This window comes from Erythrolamprus reginae, chromosome 1 (genome assembly GCF_031021105.1).
Source record: "Erythrolamprus reginae isolate rEryReg1 chromosome 1, rEryReg1.hap1, whole genome shotgun sequence".
NCBI classification, from domain to species: domain Eukaryota; kingdom Metazoa; phylum Chordata; class Lepidosauria; order Squamata; family Dipsadidae; genus Erythrolamprus; species Erythrolamprus reginae.
The window spans coordinates 191899752-191927323 of NC_091950.1; the positions used below are offsets into that span (position 1 = coordinate 191899752).

Here is a 27572-nt window from a genome sequence, read left to right on the forward strand (position 1 = left end):
GAAATGTGATTTATATTTGAATGGCAGAGCCCAGAATATTACTAAGTGTAGAGTAGATATGTATGAGAAAAATACAATCTTCCTTCCTCTGTGCAATAAACAACAAAAAAAACTCTGTAAGTAAATCTTAAAATGCCTTTCAATACTCCATATTGGCAAAATAATGAAGCATCTCATGGAAGCAACCAAAACACATGCAAAAATGACCAAACAAAGAAAAAAAAAACCCCAACCAACCCTGGTAGCAAAAGAAATTGATCTGATTAGTGAAGATCCACCCATCAAGGTATTTGTTCAAATGTCCAAAGGCCATCGTCTTATGCATTAATTTTTTGCCCACACCTTCTCATCTCCTCCAAAAAGCAAATCCTGCCAAAACTTTCATTACACAATGACAAGAGCCTTGCACCGGTGACCTCCAACCAGCTGCATTCACTTTTAGAGCATCTCTCCCTGCAGGAAATCTAAAGGCCTTTTAGTTAGCAAGCTAGTGTGCATTCAGAAGGAGTAACTACAGGAAGAGCCCAATGTGCTTTGTTTCTCTGGCCTTTCTTCACAGAAAGATTAATCATCTGTGAAATGGAAACGGCAAACAGCAAGTGACACAAACTGAACCCTTCAAGCCTTTCCTCATCAGTTTTTGTGGTTCTGCATCTAAAAGCTGTGTGTGGCAAGGTTTGCCTTACAGGCAGGTGTTAATAAAAGCCTCTTAGGTCTGAAAGGTCAAACTAAGCTCTCTGAGAAGTAGCACAGTATTTTTTTTTATCAGACGTAATTTACAGCCAAATGCAGCATTTCAAGAAAATTAACTTGAATATGATATTCCATTAAAGAATTTAACACCAATTTCTAGTTACCAAATTTTAAGGCACACACGTCAAGAAATAGGTCACTTACATAGAAATATATGACCTTAGTATTTAGTATACTAGTCTCCCCAATCATGCAATTGCTTCAGGTGGAAAAACAAGGCAAAAGCTCTTCTAAATCTCAGTTCCTGATTTGTTCCTCTCCAGGAACGGGACTTCCCACAGATTTTAACAAGAAAGGGGCAAACTGAAAACTTTTAATGAAATATAACATGTTCTGCCTAAGAATAATCACTTTTACTCTCCTATAACTGATTTTCACTCATAAATGTTTTTAAAGTGGCTAATGTAACACCATTTCCTACAAGGAGAAGATCAAAGTGCTATATTACAAATGCATTATGATTAAAAAAGCACTGTGCAGCCTTGCTATTAAATGTTCTTTAAACCCTAAAAGGCTTCCCATAGATCTCACTTGGCACTGCATATACAACCTTTGACAAGTAATGTAGACCATTTTTATTCATTGCCTAAAATTGTAGGCAATTATGTGCGTCACACTGGCCACCTGCAAGTTCTGAATGCCTGCTCCAGTTGTCAGAGCTAAAAACTAATGTCGGAGGGGATTAATCTAAAGGGAGAGAGTCCTCTTTAATGGCTACAGCAGGTGAAATGGCCCAGCTGGTTACTATGATGAGTGGCCAGAACAGCTTATGTGGAGACATGCAACAAGATTACACATGTAAAAATAAAATAAAATAGCAGAACTATGTTATCTTTGGGGCTTATTGATGTTTTATTTAAGTAAAATAATTTACTTAAGTTTAAAATGTGTATTGTTTTAGCCTTAGTCTTCATTATTACAATAATTCCTCCAGTTAACCCTACTTAACTACTGGAGGAATTTTATACTTGATTCAACTTTAAAACAGACACTCACATAAGCATAACAGCTGAGATTCTAAACTCAACAGAATAAACAGGAATCTTTCTTGTATCTACAATTTTTACTTGGATTTTTTTTCTGCACAAACAAAAGTCTGTGAGAGTAACACACACAGCCTTCCTTCCAAATTTGTTTAAGAGCAAACATGCTTTATAAATTTATGGTCTCTAAACTGACACTGTACGAAATTATAGAATCATGTTTAAGAGTGGATACATGCAACCCTACAATGACTGTTCATGCTATTTGAGCCTTACGTTTCAAGCATGAAAAAGGTCAATTTCCTCATGTTCACCCATTTATGCAATTCATTTCCAAACCACAGCAGAATCATCATCAACAATTATTTATTCAATTTCTACGCCGCCTACTCCATAGGGACTCTGAATGGCTCACAACTAAAAATAAATATCCAAAATAATAAAACTCTCTAAACAGTTAAAATAAAACAATAAAACCCATGCATACCATATATGGCCAGATCTTGACAGTTATCATCATCAGATCAACAGCCCCAGGCAGGGTGAGGGTAGTCCGGATCTCAGGAGGTAACTGGTTCCAGAGAGTCGGAACAGCCACAGAGAAGATCCTGCCCTATGGACCTGCCAGCCGACATGATTTATCTGACATGACCTGGAAGACCAACTCTGTGGGCCCTTACCAGTCACTGGGAGCTATGTGGTAGAAGGCGGCCTTGAAGATAGTCTGGCCCTATGCCATGTAGGGCTTTGAAGGTAATAACCAACACCTTTAATTGTGTTTGGAGACCAATCAGGAGCCAGTGCAGTCCGCAAAGGATTGGTGTAATGTGGGTGTACATAAGTGCTCCCACAACCGCTTGCGTGACTGCATTCTGGACAAACTGTAGTCTCTGAACACTCTTCAGGGGTAGCCCCAGGTAGAGCATGTTGCAATAATCTAGCCATGAGGTGACAAGGGCATGAGTGACTGGGACAAGAGCCTCCTGATCCAAGTAGGGTCGCAATTGGTGTACTAGGCGAACCCGTGCAAAGGTCCCTCTAGCTACAGCTGTCAGATGTTGGTCTAATCTTAGCTATGAGCCTAGGATTGCGGACCCCTTTCTGAGGGGGGTTACTTCTCCACACCCCAGAACCAAGGATGGACAGTCAGTATAGCCTTTCAGAGGCAATACCTACAATACCTCTTGTCAGGGTTGAGTCTGAGTCTGTTAGCTCCCATCCAGACCCTGAGAGCCTGCAGGCACCAGGACATCATATCCACTGCTTCACTGAATTGACATGGGGTGGAGATATATAACTGGGTGTCATCAGCATATTGCTGATACCTCACCCCATGTCGTTGGATGATCTCACCCAGTGGTTTCATGTAGGTATTAAATAGGAGAGGAGAGAGGACTGAATCCTGAGGCACCCCGCAAAAGAGGGCTTTGGGAGTCAGCCTCTGTCCTCTTACCAACACCGACCGTGACTGACAAGAGAGATAGGAGAACCACCATAACACAGTGCCTCCCACTCCCAACTCCCTTAGTTGTCACAGAAGGATACCATGGTCAATAGTATGAAAAGTTAATGAGAGGTCAAGTAGCACTAAGATGAAGGAATGATCCCCATCTTGGGCTCACCAGAGATCATGTATCAGAGTGACCAAAACCAGTTTCTATACTGTAGCCCGATTGAAAAGGGTCTAGATAATCCGTTTCATCCAATGACCGAAGGAGCTGGAGTGCCACAATTTTCTCTACAACCTTTCCCATAAAGGGCAAGTTGGAGACTGGACGAAAGTTCTTCAATTCAGCTGGATCCAGGGAAGGCTTCTTGAGGAGGGGCCTGACAACCGCTTTCTTTAGTGGTTGCGGGAAGGACCCTTCCCTCAAGGAGGTATTAACCAACACTTGGAGCCAGCCTCGTGTCACCTTCCTGCTGGCCAAAACCAACCAGGAGGGTCACGGATCCAATAAACACATGGAGGAACTCATTGCTCCCATAGCCTTGTCCACATCCTCCAAGAGTCGCAGGCTCAAACTTATCCCACACAATAGGACTAAGACCTACCCGTCACCTCGGTCGAAATTACTCAATCAGAGTCCAGGTCCATCTGAATCTGGGTGACTTTATCCAACAGAAACTGAACAAATTCCTCACCTCTATCCTGCAAGGGCTCCTCAGTTCCGTCTGCATTGAGAAGGGAACAAGGTGGCTGGGCGCAAATCAGCGGACGCAATAAGAGTGGAACAATGCAAACATTTTGCCACCCATTTCGCCACTAAGTAAGTCCTATTAAAGGCTCTTAACAGTGTTCAGTCAGATTCGGAGTTACTGGTTCTCCAGTGTCACTCTAGACGTCTCTTCTGGTGCTTCATCTCCTGAATCCACCACCACGGAGAGGTCGCAAAGGCGCAATCCGGTCCAGTGCCCCTGATGACGTCCTGTTCCAGACAACCACCAGGAACTCGGCCAGATTGTGGAAAAGCGAGTCAAGAATTTCCTCAAGCTCCCTCTGGGACCCTATGGGGTCCATTAGGCATCTGGGGTGGAGCCACTTAATCGGCTCCGCCTTCCTGTGATGGGGGAGTGGTGTCTTAAAGTCCAGTCTCAGCAGGAAATGATCTGACCATGACAAGGGGAAAGCTTCTATACCCCTTAAGTCCAGATCATGTCTCCACTGCCCTGAGAAGAATACGAGGTCAAGTGTGTGTGTCCCCCATGAGTCAGACCCTGAATTACTTGGGAAAGGTTCATGGTTGTCATGGAAGCCATGAACTCCTGAGCCATGTCCGAGGATTTGCCGAGCAATGGCAAGTTGAAGTCCCCCAGCACCATAAGCCTGGGAAACTCCACCGCCACCCCGGCTATCACCTCTAGCAGCACGTGCAGGGTGATTGCAACCCAACTGGGAGGAAGGTACGTCAACAACAAACCCAACTGACCATAGTCCAACCTCAAGAAGAGATTTACACCCAACAAATTACTACGTGAACGTGATCCAAATCTGAAAGAAAGAAATTTGATAGATATGGGTGAACCAGGCCTTCCTTATAGTCCTATGTCTTTATAGCATATGTACACTCTCAGTGTGATGAAAACGTAGGGCTCCAATTTTCCTCATGATGATAACTATTTCTTCAATGAAACTTTTAACGTTTTGAAAATTCTGTTTACACATTCTGAGAACTGACATAAGCATGTGATGGGACAATAGCCTCTTATCAGTTCATTTATCTCCTTTCCTTATGGAGGCAGCTTATTTCTACTTAAGCAACATGTTCATGAATGTAGACCTATAATATAATATCTTATCCAGTAAAGCTGGGGAAGAGAAACATTAAACATTATTAGATTTATACGCTTATGCTTGTATTTTAAGAACTGGTTTTGTATTTCATGTTTCTACAAATATTTTTACATCACTTAAAAAAAATCCATATGAACCTACTTAAAAATACATCCATTTGAAAACTAAATCTACAAGTATGCGATATCAATTGCACCTGCTATGTAATCATCTGATTCATTTCCCTTTCAAAAGTAATTCAAATGAAACATTTGAGTGAATGGAAGAAAAAATGGATGTTGTGTTTTAAATGTATTTTTATTTTATGAAATTCAATTATTTTGCCATGCTCGTGAATATTTTCGAAGCATGATAATCTGAGAGCACACTCCCTTACTTTCTTCAGAGTGGGAGTGGGGAGGTGAAAGGAATACTGAACACTTCTATTTTCAGAGATAAACAGATGCTTACATACACCGTGTGCAGAAATATTAGGCAAGTGAGCATTTTCACCATATCTTCATTTGCTATGTATATCTTCCACCTCTAACCTGTATAAACTTGAATGCTTAGTTGGCATTAGCATATCAGGTGATAGCATAATTACTGTATTAGGCAGCTTCTTTTCCTTAGGCAAAATGGGCTAAAAAAAGAGATTTAACTGACTTTGAAGTCAAAAATTGTAAAAAGTCCATTTTTACAGAGGGATGCAGCACTCTTGAAATTGCTAAGATATTGGGACGTGATCACAGAACCATCAACCATTTTGTTGCAAATAGTCAAGAAGATAGGAAGAAACGTGTTGAGAGAAGAAGACTGCCAAAGATTTGAGAAGAATCAAACATGAAGCTTCCAGGGACCCATTATCCTCCAGTGCTGTCCTATTTCAGAACTGCAACCTACCTGGAATGCCCAGAAGTACAAGGTGTTCAGTGCTCAGAGACATGGCCAAGGTAAGGAAGGTTGAAATCCTACAACTACTGAACAAAACATGTAAGTTAAAACGACAAAACTGGGCCAAGAAATATCTGAAGACTGAAGATTTTGCAAAGGTTTATAGACTGATGAGATTAGAGTGATCCTTGACGGACCAGATGGATAGACCCGTGGCTGGATCAGTAACGGGCACAGATGCCAGCAAGGTGGAGGTCAACTCAGATGCCAGCAAGGTGGAGGTGGGGCACAAGTATGGGCTCGTATTATTGAAGATGAAATAGTTAGATCTTTTCAGGCTGAATGAAGATAGACTTTTGGCAAGCAGTGATCCAGGGAAAAATCTGCATCTTTCAAGAAGACAATGATTTGTATGCAGGACAAAACTCCATCACATGAAAAAATAATGATATTTATTTATTAGATTTGTATGCCGCCCCTCTCCGTAGACTCAGGGCGGCTCACAGCATACAATAAGACAATTCATAACAAATCTAATAAATTTAAAAAACATTAAAAAATCCCATTATTAAACCAGACATACACATAAACACACCATACATAAATTATATAGGCCTGGGGGGAGGGAGGGGGAATGCCTCAATTCCCCCATGCCTGACGGCAGAGGTGAGTTTTAAGAAGTTTACGGAAGGCAAGGAGGGTGAGGGCAGTTCTAATCTCCGGGGGGAGCTGGTTCCAGAGAGTCGGGGCCGTCACAGAGGAGGCTCTTCCCCTGGGACCCGCCAGACAACATTGTTTAGTCGACGGGACCCGGAGAAGGCCAACTCTGTGGGACCTTATCGGTCCCTTCCTCACCTGACCTAAACCCTATGGTGAACTTGTAGGCCCTTCTTAAACAGGAGATTTACCGGTGAAGGAAAATAGGACATTTCTTTGAATAGTATCTGGGAGGCTATGGTTGTTGCTGCAAACAAACTTCCTCATCAACAGATCAAGTAACTGACAGACTCCATGAATGGGCAGTGTATGACTATTATTGAAAAGAAAAGTGCCTATATTGGTCACTGTTTTTTGAACTGTCAGAATTGTTTATTGGTAAATTTTGAGTTGCTTCTTTATTATTCTCTCTTTAACAGAGGAAAATACATGAGTGAGATGGCAAAATTTTCATTTTTCATTTAGTTGCATAATAATTCTACACACTAATAATTTCCCAATAATTGTGCACACATAGATATTCTCCTAAGAAAACCGTAACCTCAATTTTACTTTTTGAAATATTCAGGTTTGAGGTTTATTAACATTTTGGATTGACCAAGAGCGCTGTAGTTGTTCAATAATAAATGTAATCCTCAAAAATACAGCTTGCCTAATAATTGTGCACAGAGTGTATACACAGAGTGTATATTGCAGCTTCTCAATCTGGCCCATAACAGAGTCATCCAGTGCACAATTGATTTATTTCATGAGACAACATACTTTTAAGACAGAAATATTCTTGTGTGGTGTGGTTTTACTATTATCAAAATCTCTGTGGCATGCTAGCAACACCAAAGAGTCAAAATAGGAAGTATGAATGCTGCCATTCAGGTGTCATCATTTACCATATCAAAGCCTTTATGGGGACCTAAAAATCAAGAGCAACACCATTTCCTTCTTGATTTGCAGGTGTGTTTCATCAACGTTAACACACAAAACTCTCTCAGTATTCCAGGAGAAAATTACTAGAAAGAAAATGATGAAATATTCATATTTATAAATGCATAACATGATCCGCCAAATGATAACTCACTTTATCACATTGACCATAATGGCAAACAGGATTCTAAAATGCCTTTTTCTAATAAAAGGGTTTCAAGATGGAGCATGAATCAAGCACAAAAAACGTAATGTACAGGTGGTCATTTACATTTTTCCAGTGTCCTGGTCCCTGGACTTTTAAGCACATGGATCAGAAGATGCAGAGTGGTTATCATTTAACAAGGTGGTTTTTTTAAGTTATGGGGTTTATAAATTACAAGAATATACATCTTGTTCAGTTCTAAAAAAAATAATATATTTTTTAATCTACTGCCACACTGAGATCAGGAATGCATAGATTTCTGTTACACAGCAACAAAATCATTGGCTTGCAAGGCAATATAAAATCATATTTGTTATGCAATGATTCAAAGATATTTAATCCAGGGATACACTTTACTGTATCCTTACACCTTCAAGAAATTAATTTCATGAACATTATACGTAACAGTACAATAATCCTCTATTCAGTCTACTTCCTGCCTTTTATTAAAAAAAAATATGCCAGGATGGACAACAATACCATGAAGATAGACAAATGCAAAGCATCAGTAAAACCAATAAAGTAGAATTCAGGAAGAATGTCCAGGCTATATTCTATTCATTACAGTTGATTTAAGTCTTGCATTAAAATCTAAATAATACTAAAGAAACACACATACACCCTTCAGGAAAATAAACACAGTTGACAAGAGTTTCTTCTTCTAAATATTCTAAATAACCTCAATTACTGACTGGGGTACCTATGAAGAAGTGAATGGCACTTATGAAAAACAGAGCAACTAGGTAAGATTTCCCCATGCTTAGAGACATAAAGATATTCTATAACATACCTGCACACAAAGGAAAAACTATATAGCTCTCAAATGTAAAGAAAAGTCATTTCTTCCTTTAAGGGAAATGGTATTTATTTTCATAAGGGGAGGGGGGAGTACAATCAAGTTGTTACATCCATACCTGTTTTTCACTAATCCTTAAAACCCTGGGAATTAGAGCTATACAGTATTGTCAGAATGATACATTTACTTGAATCTAAAAAAAAATTATTACCTATACAGATAATCCTTGACTTACGACTACAGTTGGGACAAGAATTTCCACTGCTAGGCAAGGTAGTTGTGATATAAGTTATTGGGTTTTTTGCCATGGTTGTTAAGCAAATCTGGCTTCCCCCACTGACTTAATTTGCTTGATGCTAGCTGGAAAGGTCACAAAAAGTGTTCTCATGATCCTGGGATGCTGCAACCATTGTAAATACATGCTGGTTGGCAAGTGCCTGAATTTTGATCATGTTACCATGTGGCTGCTGCAACAGCTGTAGGTATGAGGACTGATCATAAATTTTCGGTGACATTTTCTTTGAATAGTTGCTAAATGAATCATTGTTAAGTCAAGGACTACCAGTAGAGTAAACCATTGATGTAATGGACTAATGTACATTGCATCCAAATGTCTGCTAAATTGTAAATGAGATTTTACTCCTGTGGAAAATGTATAAGATAATATAATGTTCTATTTAAAAGTCCATCTGGATGCACAAGCAAATTTGACTACATCATGTCAAGTGATAAAAACATATTCTGTAATTGTAGTATCACCAACTGTTTTAACATGGGAAATACGAGTTAAAAGTAAAGGTAGACTGTAGGAAAGACCTTATGAAGACTGTAAGAAAACATATCCAAGATGAAACACATCAGTTTAACATGAAGCTTTTGAAAAAGGAAACTGAAGAAAACAAAGGGATTAATAGAGCAAAATATAGTGTTCCCTCGATTTTCGCGGGTTCAAACTTCACTGAATGTCTATATTAATTAAAAAATATGTCGCGTTTCCCCCCCCCTATACCACGGTTTTTCCCACCTGATGACATCATATGTCATTGCCAAACTTTCGTCTGCCTTTAAAAAACATTTTTTAAAATAAACTTTAATAAATAAACACGGTGAGTAATAATCTAAATGATTGCTAAGGGAATGGGAAATTGTAATTTAGGGGTTTAAAGTGTTAAGGGAAGGCTTGGGATACTGTTCATGGCCAAAAATAGTGTATTTACTTCCGCATCTCTACTTCGCGGAAATTCGACTTTCGCGGTTGGTCTTGGGACGCATCCCCCGCAAAAATCGAGGGAACACTTGTACAAGAAATAATTTTTTACACTAAAATGTGAAGATGGCTATGTATGTAGAAGACAGGAAATGTTTAGAAATAATTGGAAAATCCCATTCAGAGCTACACAAAGATCAAGATCACTCAAAAGTAACAATACCCACAAAAGAAGAAATGCCAGATATCCAAGTAGAGGAAGCATCAAGTCCCACAAATTCAATGAAAAATGGCAAAGCTTCAGGAAATTACTGTTATGACTGAAATGCTGAACGCTGGTGGTCAGTTTACACAAGATACTAGCAAAACTATACTCAAGATGCATCAAAGAAAAAAATAATACCCAATGCATGGAAAAATGCTAAGTGATTTTTATGTACAACAAAGAAGTCCAAGATTATTTAAAGAACTATCGCCCAATAAGCCTTCTTTAATAATCAACAATCCACAATAATCCTCGCCTTCCGCAAGAGTCTGAAGATTCATTTGTACTGTCAGGCTTGGGTATTAACTGCTTGTCCCCTGGCAGATGGATGAAAGGGATGCTTGTTGTTTAAATGGGAGTGACCAATTTTTAAATGTACTTGGGTTTTAGACCAATTAGTTTTTAATTTAATAGGATTTCAGAAGTTTTTTATTGTCTTTTATGTGTTGTAAGCCGCCATGAGTCCTCGGAGAGGAGTGGCATATAAATCCAATGAAAAAATTAATAAATAAAAATAGTATTGAGAACATTAAATGATGCACAACAAAAGGAGCAGGCAGGGTTTAGAAATGGTTAAAAGGACAATGGATCACATCCATGTTGTTCAACAACTCATGGAAAGCCATGACGAGTATACCATGCCTCTGTGTCTGACTTTCATTGGCTACAAAAGGCATTTGACTCTGTATTCCAGCAAGCAATAATTAAGGCATTGCTAAACCAAGGCTTACATAAACACTGCTTACCTAAATTTACTAGAATCAATATATGAAAAAACAATGGCAACAATTTGCCTTAATGATAAAGTGGAAATCAACATAGAACGAGGTATACCACAAGGCAATACATTATCACCTATCCTTTTCTCAGCCTGCCTTGAAGAAGTATTTTGCAAACTAGACTGGGCAAAAGGTGGAATAAAAATCACTATTTATATCAATTAAGATTTGCAGGTGTTGTTCTCTTTTCACAAGATCCAGAAGAGCTACAAGGATGCATATAAGAGGTGTACAAAGTAGGAGAACCATATGACTTAAAAATAAACCTGAAAAATTCACCAAAGAAATATTTTTTTTATAACTGGAGAAGAACTAGATGTAGACCACTACATATACCTTGTCCAATAGATCTCAATGGAAGGTGATACAATAAAGGAAATTGAATGGTGTGTTGTGGTTGGTAGGCATTCAGCAAGCTAAGCATAGTTTTCAAAAACAACCTCTCCCTATGCCTGAGAAATTTTTGATCAGTGTGTGCTACCTGCCCCAACATATGCCAGTGAAACATGGATACTAGCCTCACAATCGATACAAATGCTACAAGTGGTGCACAGAGTCATGGAAAAATACATGCTTAGCATTACAAGACAAAATAGAAGGACCTGAACATGGATTAGAAAACAAACAAAACTATAGCGTCAAGACATTAAAAGAATTGAAATAGAAATGAGCTGGTCACATAGCAAGAAGAACTGACAGCAGGTTGACCAAAGCAGTCATAGAATGGATCCCACTTGATAAAAAGCATCCACGAAAGAGATGTAAAACAAAATGGATCAATGACATTAGCCAGTATTGTCAGTCCAAGCTCAGGACTGTATTGCTTGGAAACATGTGGAAGAGGCCTTCATGCTGCAGGGAGGGGGAGAAGGGGGGGAGAGAAGTGGTGATATGTAACAAGTATGGAGATTTTTTTGGATTGATTTGCCAAAATCTGTTGGTTGAGGCAAAGTCCAAAATCATATTTTATCTATTACAGCTAATGTCTGCTGAATTGAGATATCCCAAATCTAGGGGTTTTCTGTATTTCAATTTTTGACCCCTCCCCACATTGCTTTAAACGTTTGCTAAAAATTCTGCAACTTTAAATGTAGCTCCCTATGTAGCTGAAACCCTGGTTTATTATCTTTCTCCATATTGTTATAAAACAAAAACAAATGTGGAAGAACCTGAAAATTACTAAATCAGTTCCGTATAAAGAAAATCTACAAAAAATGTTTTATAGATGGCACTTACCCCCAACGAGATTGGCTAAGATCTACCCCAACTTAAAACCAAACTGTTGGAGATGCAATAGTAAAACCGGATCCTTCTTTCATCTATGGTGGACATGCCCTCCCATAAAAAAAACTATGGAGAAAAATTCAAATATGGATACAACAAATCACAGCAATCTCACTAAAACTTACACCAGAAATATTCCTCCTGAGCATAATGGATTCGAAAAATAAAAAAGAAGACACATACCTAATACAACATATAATTACAGCTACAAGAATCACAATAGCACAAAATTGGAAAAGAGACAATACACCAAATGAAAGAGAAATCATTAAAAAAATTTATGATTGTGCAGAAATGGATAAGCTCACCCAAAAACTTAAAAACAAAGAAGATTCGAGATTCTACAAGAATTGGGAAAAATTTTATGACTGGGTAAAAAATAAAAAACAAATGGAGAAAGGAAAGAAAAACAAGGAAACAATATAAAATGTAGATCAAAATACATTAATAGATAGGGTAGAAATGGTTATAATGACAAAAACATAAAACTCTGAATGGTTATATCAGATTACTATGAATACTCAGATCAATCCAGCATGATTTCTTCTCAAGTATAACTTAGAAATACATGGATAAAAATAAAATAACAACAAAACCGCGGCAACTATATGTCGCCCAATTAACAATCTAAACCTTTTAGAACTATTATAGTTCAGTGGGGGGAAGGGGTTGGGAGGAAGACCCAGATGATTTAAAGGAAATCGAACTATAGAAATATAGTACTTTAGTCATAATAGGGTATGATTTTGATATGTATATTGACTAGACAAAGTGTAAATGAATAGAACAATCATATTATACTCGCAAGTACATGTTATCATAATGTTGTCAATTAAGATGTATCTTCCTCCCTTTGTATATAACTCTTTGTAAATTAATAAAAATTATTTTTTTTTAAAATATTCATTCAGGAAATTTTCATCAATTAATTTTTTTAAGTTGTACATTGGTGTAATGTTAACATTTGCTTGGAGAGCAATTTACTTGTTTCACTACATTTAACAACAGTATTTTCTTCTGCTAATGTAGAAATAGTATTTTCTATGTTTGAAAAATTCATTAAAAAGTGAAATAAATTTGGAAAGCTTGTTTTCTTTTTAAACTCTAAATGAAAAGGAATACCCAAATCAAATGTAAATGTACAGTATCATCCAGCTAATCATATATTTTGTGCTGAATTGATGGAAATTCCTTTTTTTGTTAAACTATTGTTTATAAATAAAAGTTACATAAAAATAATCATTCTGTAACTGTTGAAAACTAGCAGAAATAAGTAAAATTAATAACACTAATTTAAAATGTCATATATAAATATCCTCCAAACAATTCCAAAAATTAGTTAGATTGGACAGAATCTAATCTGATTTGATTTGATTCAAGGCAAAGGATTTCACAAACATGTATCTGCTTGCCTGATACTATGATCATGCTAAACATATCATATAAATGAAATTTACATTAGCAAGTGAACTGAAGTTGTATCAAAGAAAAATGCATTTCATAATTACAGAATCTTCCTACCTAATGAGTAAATTGGGATTTTAGTGAATAAATTGTGTCTTCGTGACTGATGATTGAATCCCCCCCCCCCCCAATCAAATCTTGCTTGTTTCTTTATTCTAGCTGTCAGGGATAGTTAGTTGCAACCTACCGCAAATAAATCCGGAAGCTATTGCTATTAACAAAGAAATCTGTGAAGCCACCTCTATTTCATGTTAAAAGTAGAGCCATACGCTTATTTCACATGGTTCAACATCAGCTGGTCCTTCTTTTCAGTCTTCATTTTTGCTCTAATATTTATTTGCCTATTGTGAGTTTTGGAGAATCTGAATATTTGTATATTTTAAGAACTTTGGAGTTTGTCATATATACCGTATTTTTTAGTGTATAAGACATGCCGGTGTACAGTGTATAAGATGCACCTAGATTTTAGAGGAGGAAAACAAGGAAAAAAGTATTCTGAACCAAGTGGTGTAGTATTATATTGTTTAATAAAATACCAGTATAGCAGAATACTTTTTACAACCATGTATACTTTTTAAAACCATGTATACTTTTTAAAACCATGTACACTTTTTACAAACTTCAAACTTGACAGCTTCAAGACTTGTGGACTTCAAGGCGCGTAGCCTTCCCCAGATCTTCCTCAGCTGGGCTTGGCTTCCCACTCCCGGTTGCTATGTCTTTGGAGCCTGGAGTTGTCATGCAGTTGCAGAGCGATGCCAGCTCTAAGCCCAGCTAGTACAGAAGGGTGTGTGAATCTGAACCATGCGTTGGGTGGGTATGAGGGGGAGAGCCGAGTCAATGCGCATAGCTCACTGATCGAACCAACAAGCCAATTCTTCCCTCCGGTGTCTCCAGGTGTTTCCTCCCTGCCACCCCCACTTTCTTTGGGCAGTTTTTACACAAGACTTGGAGCTGCGGGCATCTGAACTGGGGGCAGTGCTGGCAGGGACCCTGCGAGGAATACCCACCGCCGGGCAGGTGAGGCAGGGCACGTGGTGACAGCTGCGGAGAAATGGCGGGCATTCCCTCGGCGCATCCAGCCGGCAGAGGACACCCGCGGGGCGGCCTCGATCATCCGGCGGGTGGCTTGGCTCCATAGCCCCCACCCCAATCTCCCGCCTTCGGAGGTCAGCGAAGGGCGCTCTGAGCGAAGCTGCCTCAGCCGGGGAGATTGCTGCTCGCCGAAGATGCTTTTCGGCTTGCCAAGGCCCACTGGTCTTCCTCCACAGCTTTCTCATGTTTTGGTGGCCGCAGTGGCAGCAAGTGTGAAAAGCTGCCACCGCAGGACTATGAGAAGGCTGCTGCTGCTGACTGCTGCTCAACTCCCCCATATGCAATATTCAATGTATAAGACGCACATAGTTTTTGACACACCTTTTTGAGGTAAAAGGGTGTGTCTTATACACCGAAAAATACAGTATAAGAAGAATAAACATTCTTCTTAAAATCTTTCAAACTAAACCAAATAGGAGAATCACTGCAGAATAACAATGATTTTGACTCAACCGTGGGTCCAATCGATAAATCTGAAATATTCTTTGAATTTAATTTATCTTGTATAGTTTTTACTAGTTTTACATTAATATGCTGCCTGGAATTCCAGGCCATGTACATGGGGTGGTAAAGAGGACAGTTGTTATTTTCTCCCCAATATAGAATGAGGTAAAATCCGGTATAGTGTAATGGTTCATGTACTGGACTAGAACAGGTGCAAGATCCCAGTCTCTAATCCCCCATTAGATATAAAAGCTACATACCTGATTTTGAAAGCATTATTTTATATAGACAAGGAAGTATAAAAAGCCATTTTTCTCCCAACCCACCCTGGACCACCAAAGGATTAATTTGTGTTGACATCAACAACAAGAAGATAAATTAAACTCAAAGAATATTTCAGATTTATCCAATGGACCCACGGTTGAGTCAAAATCATTGTTATTCTGCAGCGATTCTCCTATTTGATTTAGTTTGACAGAAGAATGTACACACATGCAGAAGTTACACATTCTCTATTAAATTACAAATAATAAATCTTCACCACTGTGTAGTTATATTTATCAAACAGTAAGTACCTAGAATGTTTCTTACAAATGCAAATCTAATAAATTATTATTATTATTATCATTATTACTATTATTATTATTATTATTAATATTATTAATATTATTCTTACTTACATATTCAGGTTTTAATTTCTTGTCACCTCCTCGTACAGCCACTTTTTCTAATTTGTCTATAATGGGCATGATCATTTCCTCATCTTTTAGCCTAAGTTCTTCATGTATTATTTCAATGTCACGAACTGGCTCCACGCTTCCTTCAATATGCGTGATATCATCGTCATCAAACGACCCTTTGTGGAAACAAAAGTGGTTGAGTTAGGCAATATTGTTAGCTAACAACGATGCACAAAGTGCCTAATATGTCACAAACATGGTAGACACACAGATGCAGAAAACAAACACAGGACAGGAGTAAAAATGAGACACAGCACAACCTGGTAGTTATGGCTATGAGGGCATAACACAATAGATATTTTAAATTTTCCAGGGTCCTTTTTAGAGTCAATATAATCTCATAAGGTCTTAGAGCTGGTTGAGGAAAATTGTCTTTATATATCGTTTGATAAACACAGTGGCTTAGAATAAAGTAAACATTGAAACTGTCAGGAAGTTCTGTCAAAGAATGGTGAAGTTCTCTAGTATAGTAATGGGTTTCCAAGGGAAACAGAATTTATGAAAAGAAAGGGGGGCAAGGGTCTGAAATCATCTGGCAGACCTCTTCTCTGCTTCCAACTACTTTATCACTATGGTTCTGACGGTGATTAGATAATGAACCACTCAGACACACAATTTACACAGCAGCTAATTTCATCGGTCTGATTTGAGGGTATGGTTTTTAGGGGGCCATCAAAGAAGCAGATGAAGGTGCATTTGTCATATATGAGTGACAACCATTCACACTATCTCAACAAAATGGTGCTGGCCCTTATTAGAAACACATGCTATTATCACATATTTAAAGTGCAGCTGAAGCCATAATTTAAAATTGCCAACAGGAAACATAAGGGTAAAACAACCAGATATTACTGAAGCATGTGTACTGACTTTATGCCCTTCTAAAGACATAATGTGGCAACATAATTCAACTGGGATGAGGCGTTGCCTTACATGAACGGTCTTCTCTGTGCGCTGCAGGGAGAGTCCAAGTATGGGGATAAACTTCAGTTGGTTGCCAAGTGACTGAGTTATTTTTAGATTGAAGCATGTCCTCTCTGCTCCACTGGCTGTGACATGTCACCAGAAAAACAATGCTGTCACGACATTCCATTGACAGGAAAACCTCACAAGTCTCGGTATTAGTGATAATGTCAAGATGGAGGAGTGAGGTGGTGGGATGAGGTGGCTCTTTGGAACATTCACTGAAAAACCATGTGACTGTAAAGTCTGAATTGTGAACAGGAGATCATCGTTTGCAGGATGGGGTGATGAAGATTGTATGATATCATTAAATAGCCTTGCAGATGTAATGGATGCGTCTGCAGATATACCATTACTACATCGAGAGCCTTGGTGAAGGTTCTGGGCGCTGATGATAGCCGAAGGGCAAGGCTTGATATTGGAAGTGAGTCCCTCTGAAACAGAACATCAGGAGCTTCCTCTGTGAAGGTCATATAGGCACATGGAGGTAGGCCTCCTTCAGGTTGACAGCGGTGAGCCAATCCCGATGTCTGATGCATCCCAAGATGGACCTGAGGAACCTTGAAGTGCTTGTACATTACATACACATCAAGCTGCTTCAGATTCAGGATGGCTCTCCACCTCACCTCCTGAGCTCTTGGGGACTAGGAAGAGTATGGAATAGAATCCTAGTCTCTCCTGTCCTGAGGGCACCCTCTCTATAGCCAAAATTTCAAGTAGGTGATGGATCTCAGTGTCCATCAGTGCCCTTTTCGATGGCAATGGATGGAGTGGGACATCAAATGAACCAGCTTGGGGGCCATGAAGCAAAGTCTATGGTGAGGCTGAATCTAACGGAGTTGAGAGCCCAAGAGTCCATGGTTGTGAGTTCCCATTGGGCGGCAAAATGTTGAAGCCCGCTCACAACGTGAGTGGGCTCTGTGCAGTCATTTGGGTCGATGAAACACACACTGAAGTTTATCCTCATGCTTGGACTTTCCTAAGCAGTGCACAGGAGAAGCTCTTGAGTTATCGATAGCGAATCATATAAAAATAAATATTGAACATTTATTAATATCAAACTATAATTTAAATGATAGGCTTATTCATGAATAATTCATGACAAAAAACAATTTGACACCATGTAATAGCAGAATCAAACCACTAAGTTCAGGCACAATATTTTAAACACAATTTAGCATGGTTACAACATCTTTAGTATTGCCAAATACAATAACCTCCTGATTAAAAAAAATCTTGTGACCCAATTCTTTTTTCTAATTGAATTTGGATGGTAAAATTTAATGCTGCACTCTGAAATACCTAGGCTACACGGAAACAAAAAAAAATGTATTTCTGAAAAGATGTCAGCCACATGTCAGGCCAATTCATGTCGCCTTCTTCTTGTGTGAGGAATATCACAGTGTCTTCATTTTGAAAACTATGCATGGTAAGACTAATCTTTTCCTTTCTAATTATATAACTGAAAAATACAGACAGCAGCTTGTCACCTGTTTTTTCCCCCCTAAAAATACTGTGAGGTACAATTTTTTCCTGACATTGCTTAGCTCAGTTCAAGTGGCCACATATACCTTCACGTGTCAATACTAATCCTTCGAAGTGTTTATTTATTTTAAATGAAAACACGTGAAGATCTTTTAATGCTTACAACTAGCACTGGTTAATCTGACTAATTTATTTTGCAGTAACTGCATTTTCAAAATATCTGAAAGGAAAAACATCAGGTAAAATAATATCAGATGATGATAATGATGATAATGACATTTTGCACTTCACGCCTTGTTCCTACTCTACAGGAATCATTTCCTTCCCTTCTCAAGCTCTAGGCTGTATTTTTATTACCCCATGACCATAATAGTAAAAGGAAGTATTTAGCTGTATTCTTGTCACTTTACCATATTCATCCCATGATTGAGTTTTGAGTTTTTTTGTAAATATTTGAGAATTTTTAGACAAGTTTTATTCCAACTTTGTTTGGTTTTGCATTTAAATTTTTAATCATTCAAAGAGCTGTTGGGACCTTGCCAAAAGTGAGGAAGTGCTTTTACTTTACATTCAATTTTAGCCGGCCCCGATGAAAGTAAGGTCAGAATTTTTGCAGAAATTCATAGAAAAATTAAGAGTTGCAAAAATTATGTAAAGAAAGACACATTTGACTGATTTATATTAATTTAATTAATTAATGCATGTAATTAATTAAATTAGTAGAATTTCTCTTTGATATTTATTTAATTTTAATTTAGAAAGATCAGTTACATAAGTTGCCTTTTAGATGTAAACATGGAATTTAGTAAACTCCACTTAATCAAATTGTTTTCTTACATAACTATAATTTATCACCTAGATTAGAAAATACTTTTCTTTCCTAAATTCAATTAAAATCTGTTTTTTTGTCTAACCCAAACTGTTATTTCACTCAGAACTAATGAAGGAAAACTCTAAACTGTCTTTTATGTGATATTTTTTAAGACAGGAGTGTCAAACTCGATCCCATCCTGGGGCAAAGCAGAATTTTGATTTCCCTTGGGGGGTCAGGGTGGGCATGGCCTGGTCATTGTGGCTAACTAGATGGGCCGGGCTGGGGCATATCCTGGATGGCCCCCCAAGCAGTGAATGGCTACCAAACTTTTTACTACCACACTGTGGGCATGGCTTATACAGGACACCCTGCATTTTCTTTCAACATCTTTCAGTGCAGATTGGGTGCTCTGGGGTGGAGCTCCATTTTTACTATCCCATTGCGTTGCCCCCACCCCCGGTCCGGGCAGTAGCACACCCCTGGCCCCAAGGGACAACTCTGGGTCTATCATGGGCCAGATTCATCCCGGATGCTGCCTGTTTTGACATCCCTACTTTAAGATCAAGTTAAAGAGATCAATTTTATCCTCATTCATCTTTCCTTTCCCATCCTTTCCTCTTTTCAAGTATAAACATTCCCAAGCCTTTCAAAGTCTTTTTGTAAGCCAATTTCTAGCATCAATTCCTTCTCTTCACTAAACCTATTCCAGGTTGTATGAAAGCTATTTAAGCAAATACACATTCAACTTACTTAGCTACAAACTGGTATGAATTAAACTGTTATTTAAAATTATATTTTAAACTGATCAATAAGAATGTGCCCAGAGTAACTAATGATAGTGACTGGATTGAAAACTATGTTCTCACTAAGGAAAAAAGCCAGAGATTTATTTTAAACCTAAAATTTCACTATTCACATATAAAGAGAGAAAATGAATCTACCATCACCTTGAAAAAATAATCACTATGATTTTAGCTTTCTGTGCACCCAGAAGTACAATTCCAGTTACTGATCACATAAAAATTGTACTTGCGATATCTAGTTGCTCATACTGTTTTCCATCCATATAGATTTGAATATGATACACTTCCCAGTATCATGTATAATTCTGTTATGTACTATTTAAATTTTATTCACTCTTATAACAAATTTCTCACATAGCCTGTCTCTGAAAATTCTTTTAAATATGTTCTCCCTTAAATATGAGTACCATTGTATGTGTATTTTTATACTTGCATTTTTAAAAACAAAGTACAACTTAATGGGATTGATAATGAAGATTTCAGAAGAGATACCACATGATAATTTCAGGATAGCATGTTACGCTTAAATATTAAGCTGTACAAAAATGATCATTTCCCAGTGCCTATGTATGACAGATGTAGAGTCTCCACTTTTGTGTGCCAAATATGGCTCATACATGAATTTATCTAGTCACCCTTATTATATATATATTATATATATATTTATATATAAAAATGTGAAGTCACAGCTGTCAGTTCTCTAGCTGGTTTTGACCAGCTAGTGTATTAAATATTTCCCAAGTACTTGCAATATTGTAAGGTATCATTGCAGTATATGTGTGGATCCAAGCAGCATGGCCTTTTGTAATGGACAGATGGGAATTCTGCCAATGGAAATATTTTTATGTACCAATATGGTGCATAGTGTACCAATATCCATGGAACCACCATAGCCAGTTTATTCTTAAATCTTTTAATTACTTTTGTTTTCTTTTACCCTAGGCATTCTATTCTATTTGCAGGCCTTTGTATTTTGTGATTTTTCTCCAATTCTTTCTCTTCCATTCTGCTGTCTTCAGGTACTGCAATGTTCACTACTCAAGCCTTTTCTCTTTTTTACTGACAATTGCTAAGTCTGAGTTATTATGTGGAAGGCTTTCTTTAACTGCACCCAAGGAATTAGATTATTATTAACCTAAAACAGCCTATCCTTCACCTGTCCCAATTCAAAGTTCTATGAATTGGCTCAAAAATGTTTCCAATTAGTCTGCATGTAATATTCCCCTAGACAGGTGATTTTCAACCTTTTTTGAGCCACGACACATTTTTTACATTTACAAAATCCTGGGGCACACCACCAACCAAAATGACACAAAATGACACTCTAACACATTGTGATGCATTGTATATCACCCTCTGCGGGGGCCTCTTATAAAAAGAAAAAGGTCAAATATCTATATACACCATCAGGGTAGACATAACCAGCTGAGGCTGAGGCTTCATCTAGTGGTGGCAACATTTACCTCCAGTCCTGACCAGGATTAGAAATCGGGACCATGGAGAGGAGTAGCAACTTCAACTACTCGCCGCGGCCACAGAATGACAAGTGCATGGCAGCCCGAGCAGGGACCTTCCTGGATGTGGATGAGAGGCGGCCTCCTATTACACAATAACAGGAGCATGGTTTCTGCAGGCATTTACATAGGTGTTTCTTCTACCCTGCTTCTTCCCATATTTTAATGACACGATATAAATTCCATCTATATTTTGTTGCCACCCTTTAAGTTACAAGCTACCTTGGTATTATTTTACAATATGCACATACCTCTTCCATTTCTTACACCGTCCATATGACAATTATTTCAAAACACCCAGAGATTTTGTCAATGCTTATGTTATACCTGTCAAGATCTGATGACTCTATGTTATGTATTCCTCTGAACAGAACCACTACACTTAGTTACAGGCTATCATCAACCAATTCATTCTCTTGCTAAAATCAAGTCATCCAATTACTCCTTGACTAATCAAGGCTGTTTTGGCTTTTCCTTTTTTCAAAAGGTACTCAACAGCATAAACAGTTCACTTACAAGAAATGGAAAGGGGCTAATCAGCAGAATTATTGTTTTGCTGCTACAATTTGCAGTATTTAAATGCAGTTGCTGATTGGACTGAAAGTTTTATGATACAGCAAAGGAAACTAGTTTGACTTAAATATGAAGCTGCCTACGTCTTGCCTACTGAAGGAAAGAAATGCAGAAAACTAGAATGTTTGCAGCAATTCACTTTTAATATTTATGTATCTAAGCAAATGCTAAAATATATAGAAAAAGAAATGAATGTTTTTTCATTTTCTAGACATGCTTATCTTTCCATCTTATCTAATTTTCTGATTTTATGTTCAGGTTTCTACCACGAACAGAATCTCCGTTTTGTTTCTAACACACTGAGGCTCAAAATTTAAAAATCCCAGTACTACAGCCATAGTTAATTTATTGATTAAACAATAAATATCAAGAGACTATAAAAACAATACTGAAAATCTTTGATAAAAAATGCAGCCCTCCAAATAATGTACAAGTTCATTCCCTACAAAAGTTTAACAATTGATCCTGAGTGTCCTAATGTATCCTAGATTTCAAAAAGGACCTAGAACCTCTGAATCCAAATAATGTGATTCTGTAAATTGATGTTGTTAATTTGGAAGTAAATTTGATGGTGTAATTTTCACTTATGATACAGAAATCTGGGCTTCTTCATCAATACAATTCTTTTCTCAAAGAGCAAAGCAATCATGTGAAAAATCTAAGTTTGTCAGAGCAATAGGAAACTACAGTACCTTAAATTTAGCTAGAAATAAAACATCACCACAGTCCAAAATTTAGCTGAAGTTAGGAAGGAACCAAAATATTCAAAGTTATATGACTAATTACTAACTCATTTCCAAAAAAATAATGTATTTCTGTAAATGACAAAATACTAAAACTTTTTGTTGGTTCGTTCCATAATCTGTACACATCTTATATGGAGGAAATGAATTAAAACAAACAAACAAACAAATATATGCAATTCGCAAAGCTGAAAGATATAGAATTGAATCTTCCCCGGTGGAGGGACATATTATTTTGTTTGGTGATGGTACACACATTTATGTTTTTTTTTCTTTTTGTATTTTTTTAAAAAAATCAATAAAAAATATATTTTTTAAAAAAGAGCAAAGCTGGCACTACAAGGATAAGGTACAAACTGGAGGTTACATACTAATCTAACCTCAATTACTATTATTCAAAATCTTTGGTGGTTTTTGTTTAGCAAGTTTGATGCCTTCATTTAGAAAAGTTATCTCTGTAACAGGCAAACAGGTCTGTGTTGGACCCTTTAGGAAGTTGCCAGCTTGCACGTTTGTTAAAATACAACCATGTTATGAATTGCTGTCTCCTATTGTTTCCACGAGCCTTACATCTTATAATGGATCAGGGTCACTTTTTAAGATTAACTCTACAGTGGCCTTTCCCTTATTATTTCAGGGGGAGACCACTGTAGAATCTTAAAAAAGTGACCCTGAAACATAATCATCTTTGTTGCTTTCCAATTGCTGTTCAATTGCTATGTCTGACTCTTTGCAACCACATGGACCATAGCACAGCATTGTCCTCTGTCCTCCACTGCCTCCCGGAGTTCATGTTCAGATCGTTTTCCTGTTCGGATCATGTTCATAATCATCTAGGGACTTAAAAAACTGTGGCTTTCAAGTCACAGCCTTGACATCAATGTATACAATCTATGTAAGAGAAATTGAAGCCCCTTAATACTACAGAAAAACTTTTATTTGTGTATTCCTAATTTCCTAAGGGTGCAGTTTAAAAGCTGATAGTCTTCTTTTTTGATATTATATGTTGAGAGCTAGATTATAAGTAGAACCTGTCCCTTGTATAAATTTGGCTTATCTAGTAAAGTTCCACATTATGTAACAAATCTAAGCCTTCTACCTGATATTGTCCCCTCATCTATTGAGAGCTTGAACATTATCTGCCTAGCTAGCTCAGTGTATACAGCAGGTTGCATTTCCTAGAAAGCTCCCTTTGGCAATATTGAACTTTCAGTCTGCTTTCTAATAATTTGTCTTTAATAATTAACCACATTTCCCTATATAACAGAATAAGAGTTGGAAGGGATCTTGGAGGTCTTCTAATCCAATCCCTGTTGAAGTAGAAAACCCTATACCATTTCAAACAAATCGTTGTCCAATCTCTTCTTTAAAGTCTCCAGTGTTGGAACACAATTTCTGGAAGCATCCAATCTCTTCTTTAAAATCTCTTGTTTAAAATGTTGGAATACAATTTCTGGAAGCAGGTCGTCCCTCTGATTAATTGTACTAATTATCAGGAAATTTCTCCTCAGTTCAAGATTGGTTCTCTGCTATCTAAGTTGCACATTCCTGGGAAGGGATGCAATTATTACATCTGAGTTCTCTATCTCTCTCTGGCTGGTTAAGTATTTCCAGTTCAGCCACCTCAGTTCAAGGGAATGGACTTGCTCTCCGTGCCCAGGCGTTCATCACACTAAGCACATATTATTATTATTACTATTTATTAAATTTATATGCTGCCCCTCTCCAAAGACTTAGGGCGGCTTACAACATATAAAAACATCAAGATATGATTAATTAAAATTAAGAATTACATTTAAAAAACTAAAAAAGCCTATTAGCATACACACATGTCCATTCAAACAAGCCCACTATACATTCATTGGCCAGGGGGTAGAATCTAATGACCCCAAACTTGGCGGCATAAATGAGTCTTTATACTCTTACGGAAGACGGGGAGGGGAGGGGCAACACGAATCTCTGGGGTGAGTTGATTGCAGAGGGTCGGGGCTCTCACAGAGAAGGCTCTTCCCCTGGTGACATTGTCTAGTTGACAGGACCTGGAGAAGGCTGACTTTATATGTGAAACTTATCAATAAAGAGGAAATTCTACATTTAAGAAGTGGTATGAATTTTACAGTATGATTAACGCTGCCGTTAAAATGTCAGTTTTTCGTTTTGTGACAACAAATAAGTATGGAACATGACATTCCAAAATACATTAAAGAATTTAAGGTTAAATTGTATAATCTGCACACAAAAGTTAGAAGTATTTATAACAGCAGTTTTTGTAGCTAGATTATTCAACAACCTAAAGTGACAAATGGAAGTGATTGACTAACATCTTTGAAATAAAACATTTTTCAAATAGTTTGCAACTTCAATTCCATAGTGCTTCATAAAACATTAACTGGTTGTAATCATTTGCAGTGTAATTGTGGACATTTATATGCTTTTCTTATGCACAGAACATAGCTATTAAAGCTGAATGGTAATGGTGTGAAGTATAGGTTAGATTGGGTGAAATTAAAGTAAATTACTCAGGGATGTGGAATTCTGAAAATAGAAACAGTCAATGATTTGCAACCTTCTTGATGATCAGCTTCACAGAACCCTAAATGGCAAGAACTTACATATTTTAAAGTTAACTAGTTTTTTTTTAATATTATGTATAAATACAGTTTAAATGGAAGTACTAAGTGACTTTGAAAATTATTATTTTCTTTGGTTTATCAGTCTCTTTAGCCTAAGATTTTTTTCATTAAATATTTTTATACTCTTAGGTTTTGACTAATTCTACTCTAAAAAGCAGACAATGAAAATTGTACAGCAATATTTTAATGTAAATGTTTTTATATACAGATTTTTACACACAATATAGCATTAACTGGATTTCTCTTAGACCTGTCTTGTAGCTAACGATCAGTAAGCAAAAATTAGAACAGAAAATGATTCTACTATTTCAATAGATTGGAAATTTAATACGTACTGATAATAGATAGACAAAAGAAGTCTAGTAATCCATATTAAGATTAGCAAGAATACATTTTTGTTTCCCATCTATATCAGGTGGAGGATTAATTGAAATTTATTCTGTCAGCTTCTATAATAACTATCCTAACATACTTTTCAAAAATGTTGGCAAGAGCCAGGAAAGTCTCTGTTTTTACAACAGCATGTCCAGAAGCTCCATTGGCCTGGTAAACCTCAGTTACTTCAGCCTGAATCACATAAATTCTTCAGATTTCAGTTCCAGATAATTTTAATTTCATGGCTGTTCACAGTTACAACAGTAATGAAAAAAACTAAGTTTAAACCAATTCTCACATTTACAATCTTTACATGTCTAAGCTAAAGAAAAGTTGAGGTAAAAATAAAAGAACCTGCTAGCAATCACTTCACTTAACAACCAAATGTCGGTCTAAATCTGGGAGCTTTTAAATAAAGACTGCTTGTATTATCTTAATTCAGTGTGCAGCTAAAATGGGATGTAAGAAGCCTGACCAGAATCTAGCAATTTATCAAAGAGTCACTATTATAAAATATGGGAGATGTTAACGATTCTTGACGAACGTATCTTTTCTTTCATGTACACTGAGATCATATGCACCAAGACAAATTCCTTGTGTGGCCAATAAAAAAGTCTATTCTATTCTAAGTTACACTCTAGAATAAATAAATAATAATAATATGATTTGAAATTTTTTCATTTCTTCTTCCTGTTTGTACACATTGGGCTTTTTAAACAAAGACAGGAAAACTATTATCCAAGAACAAAAAAAAAAGATCTGTTTTGGATATCCACACCATCAGTAGCTCCAACACCCAAAAATGGTTGATTCAAAGCAAAGGAGAAGAAAAGGAGAAGACAGAAACTTGTGTTGCCTTGTCACTGTTCAATATTGTTCAGTACAAATTGCTTTCAGCACTTGCAACATGAAAAAGAAACTGAGATAAACCTATCAACTCTGCAAGGAATAAAAAACCTCTCTTTCTTCGGAATTACAAATTAGAATTTCTTTGAATGAAATTGCAAAGAAATTAACAAATGAAATTAACCATGAAGTGAGAAAACCCAACAAGGCTTGGCTGCTTTCTGAAACTAAGCAGGGTTGGTTTTTCACTTGGATCAATGATCAACTGGTGACAACAAAATGGTTGACTAGTCTGAGAAGTCCCAAAAAATCCCAAAAGAAAGTAATGGTAAAATAATTCCCATGTAATACTGCTAAGAAAACTGCAGAAAGAACTAAGCTCAAGTCAACGGCATCTTTACATTTTTAATAGGGAGATTATTATTAACTCCCGGTACTGGGTCAATCAGTTATAATTCTGAAAATGGTGTAGGAAGTTAGCACCCAACCCTCTTCTAGAAGAATGAAATACTGTATTCTAGAAAATATTAAAAAGACAGATTATTATACCTCCCTGGATGATAAAAGCAGCCCCTCACCACAACCCAGAAAGACCTATCTACAAGACAAAAGACTGGGCCAGCTTATCTACAATACAAAAGATCTTCAACCTCAGGACATAATAGGATTAGTCCTCTACCCAATTACGTCAGCAAACAAGGTTCAACCAAGCTGTTGTGGTGTGCCAATAGCTTGCGGAGCTGGCAACAGAGTCGGACAGCAAGGTCCCACCTCCAGAACCTGACATGAAGGAGGCAGAAGAAGAGGGGGAGCCTGTTCTCAAAGTGAGCACGCGCAGAACTGCCAAAAGGGGAGAACAGATACAGAGGAGCAGGGCTACTCAAGAGTAAGGCTTGGAGATAAAGAGTAGTAAATGGAATCTAGAGGAAGTGTTTTTAATAGGAAAGTGAACACAAGGACAAGGGGGCACAATCTGAGGTTAGTTGGGGGAAAGATCAGAAGCAA

The 27572-nt window shown here is 37.4% G+C and overlaps 1 protein-coding gene across 3 annotated transcripts in view; it reads right to left on the reverse strand.

Moving 5' to 3' along the window:
- The window catches only part of OLA1 (Obg like ATPase 1), a 119042-nt gene that overhangs the window by 46997 nt on the left and 44473 nt on the right, over window positions 1–27572 (reverse strand). For all 3 annotated transcript variants that reach the window (XM_070731776.1, XM_070731774.1, XM_070731775.1), the window contains exon 5: window positions 15759–15934. In XM_070731776.1, coding sequence (XP_070587877.1) covers window positions 15759–15934 — 176 coding nt within the window. The remainder of the gene's footprint in view (window positions 1–15758; window positions 15935–27572) is intronic.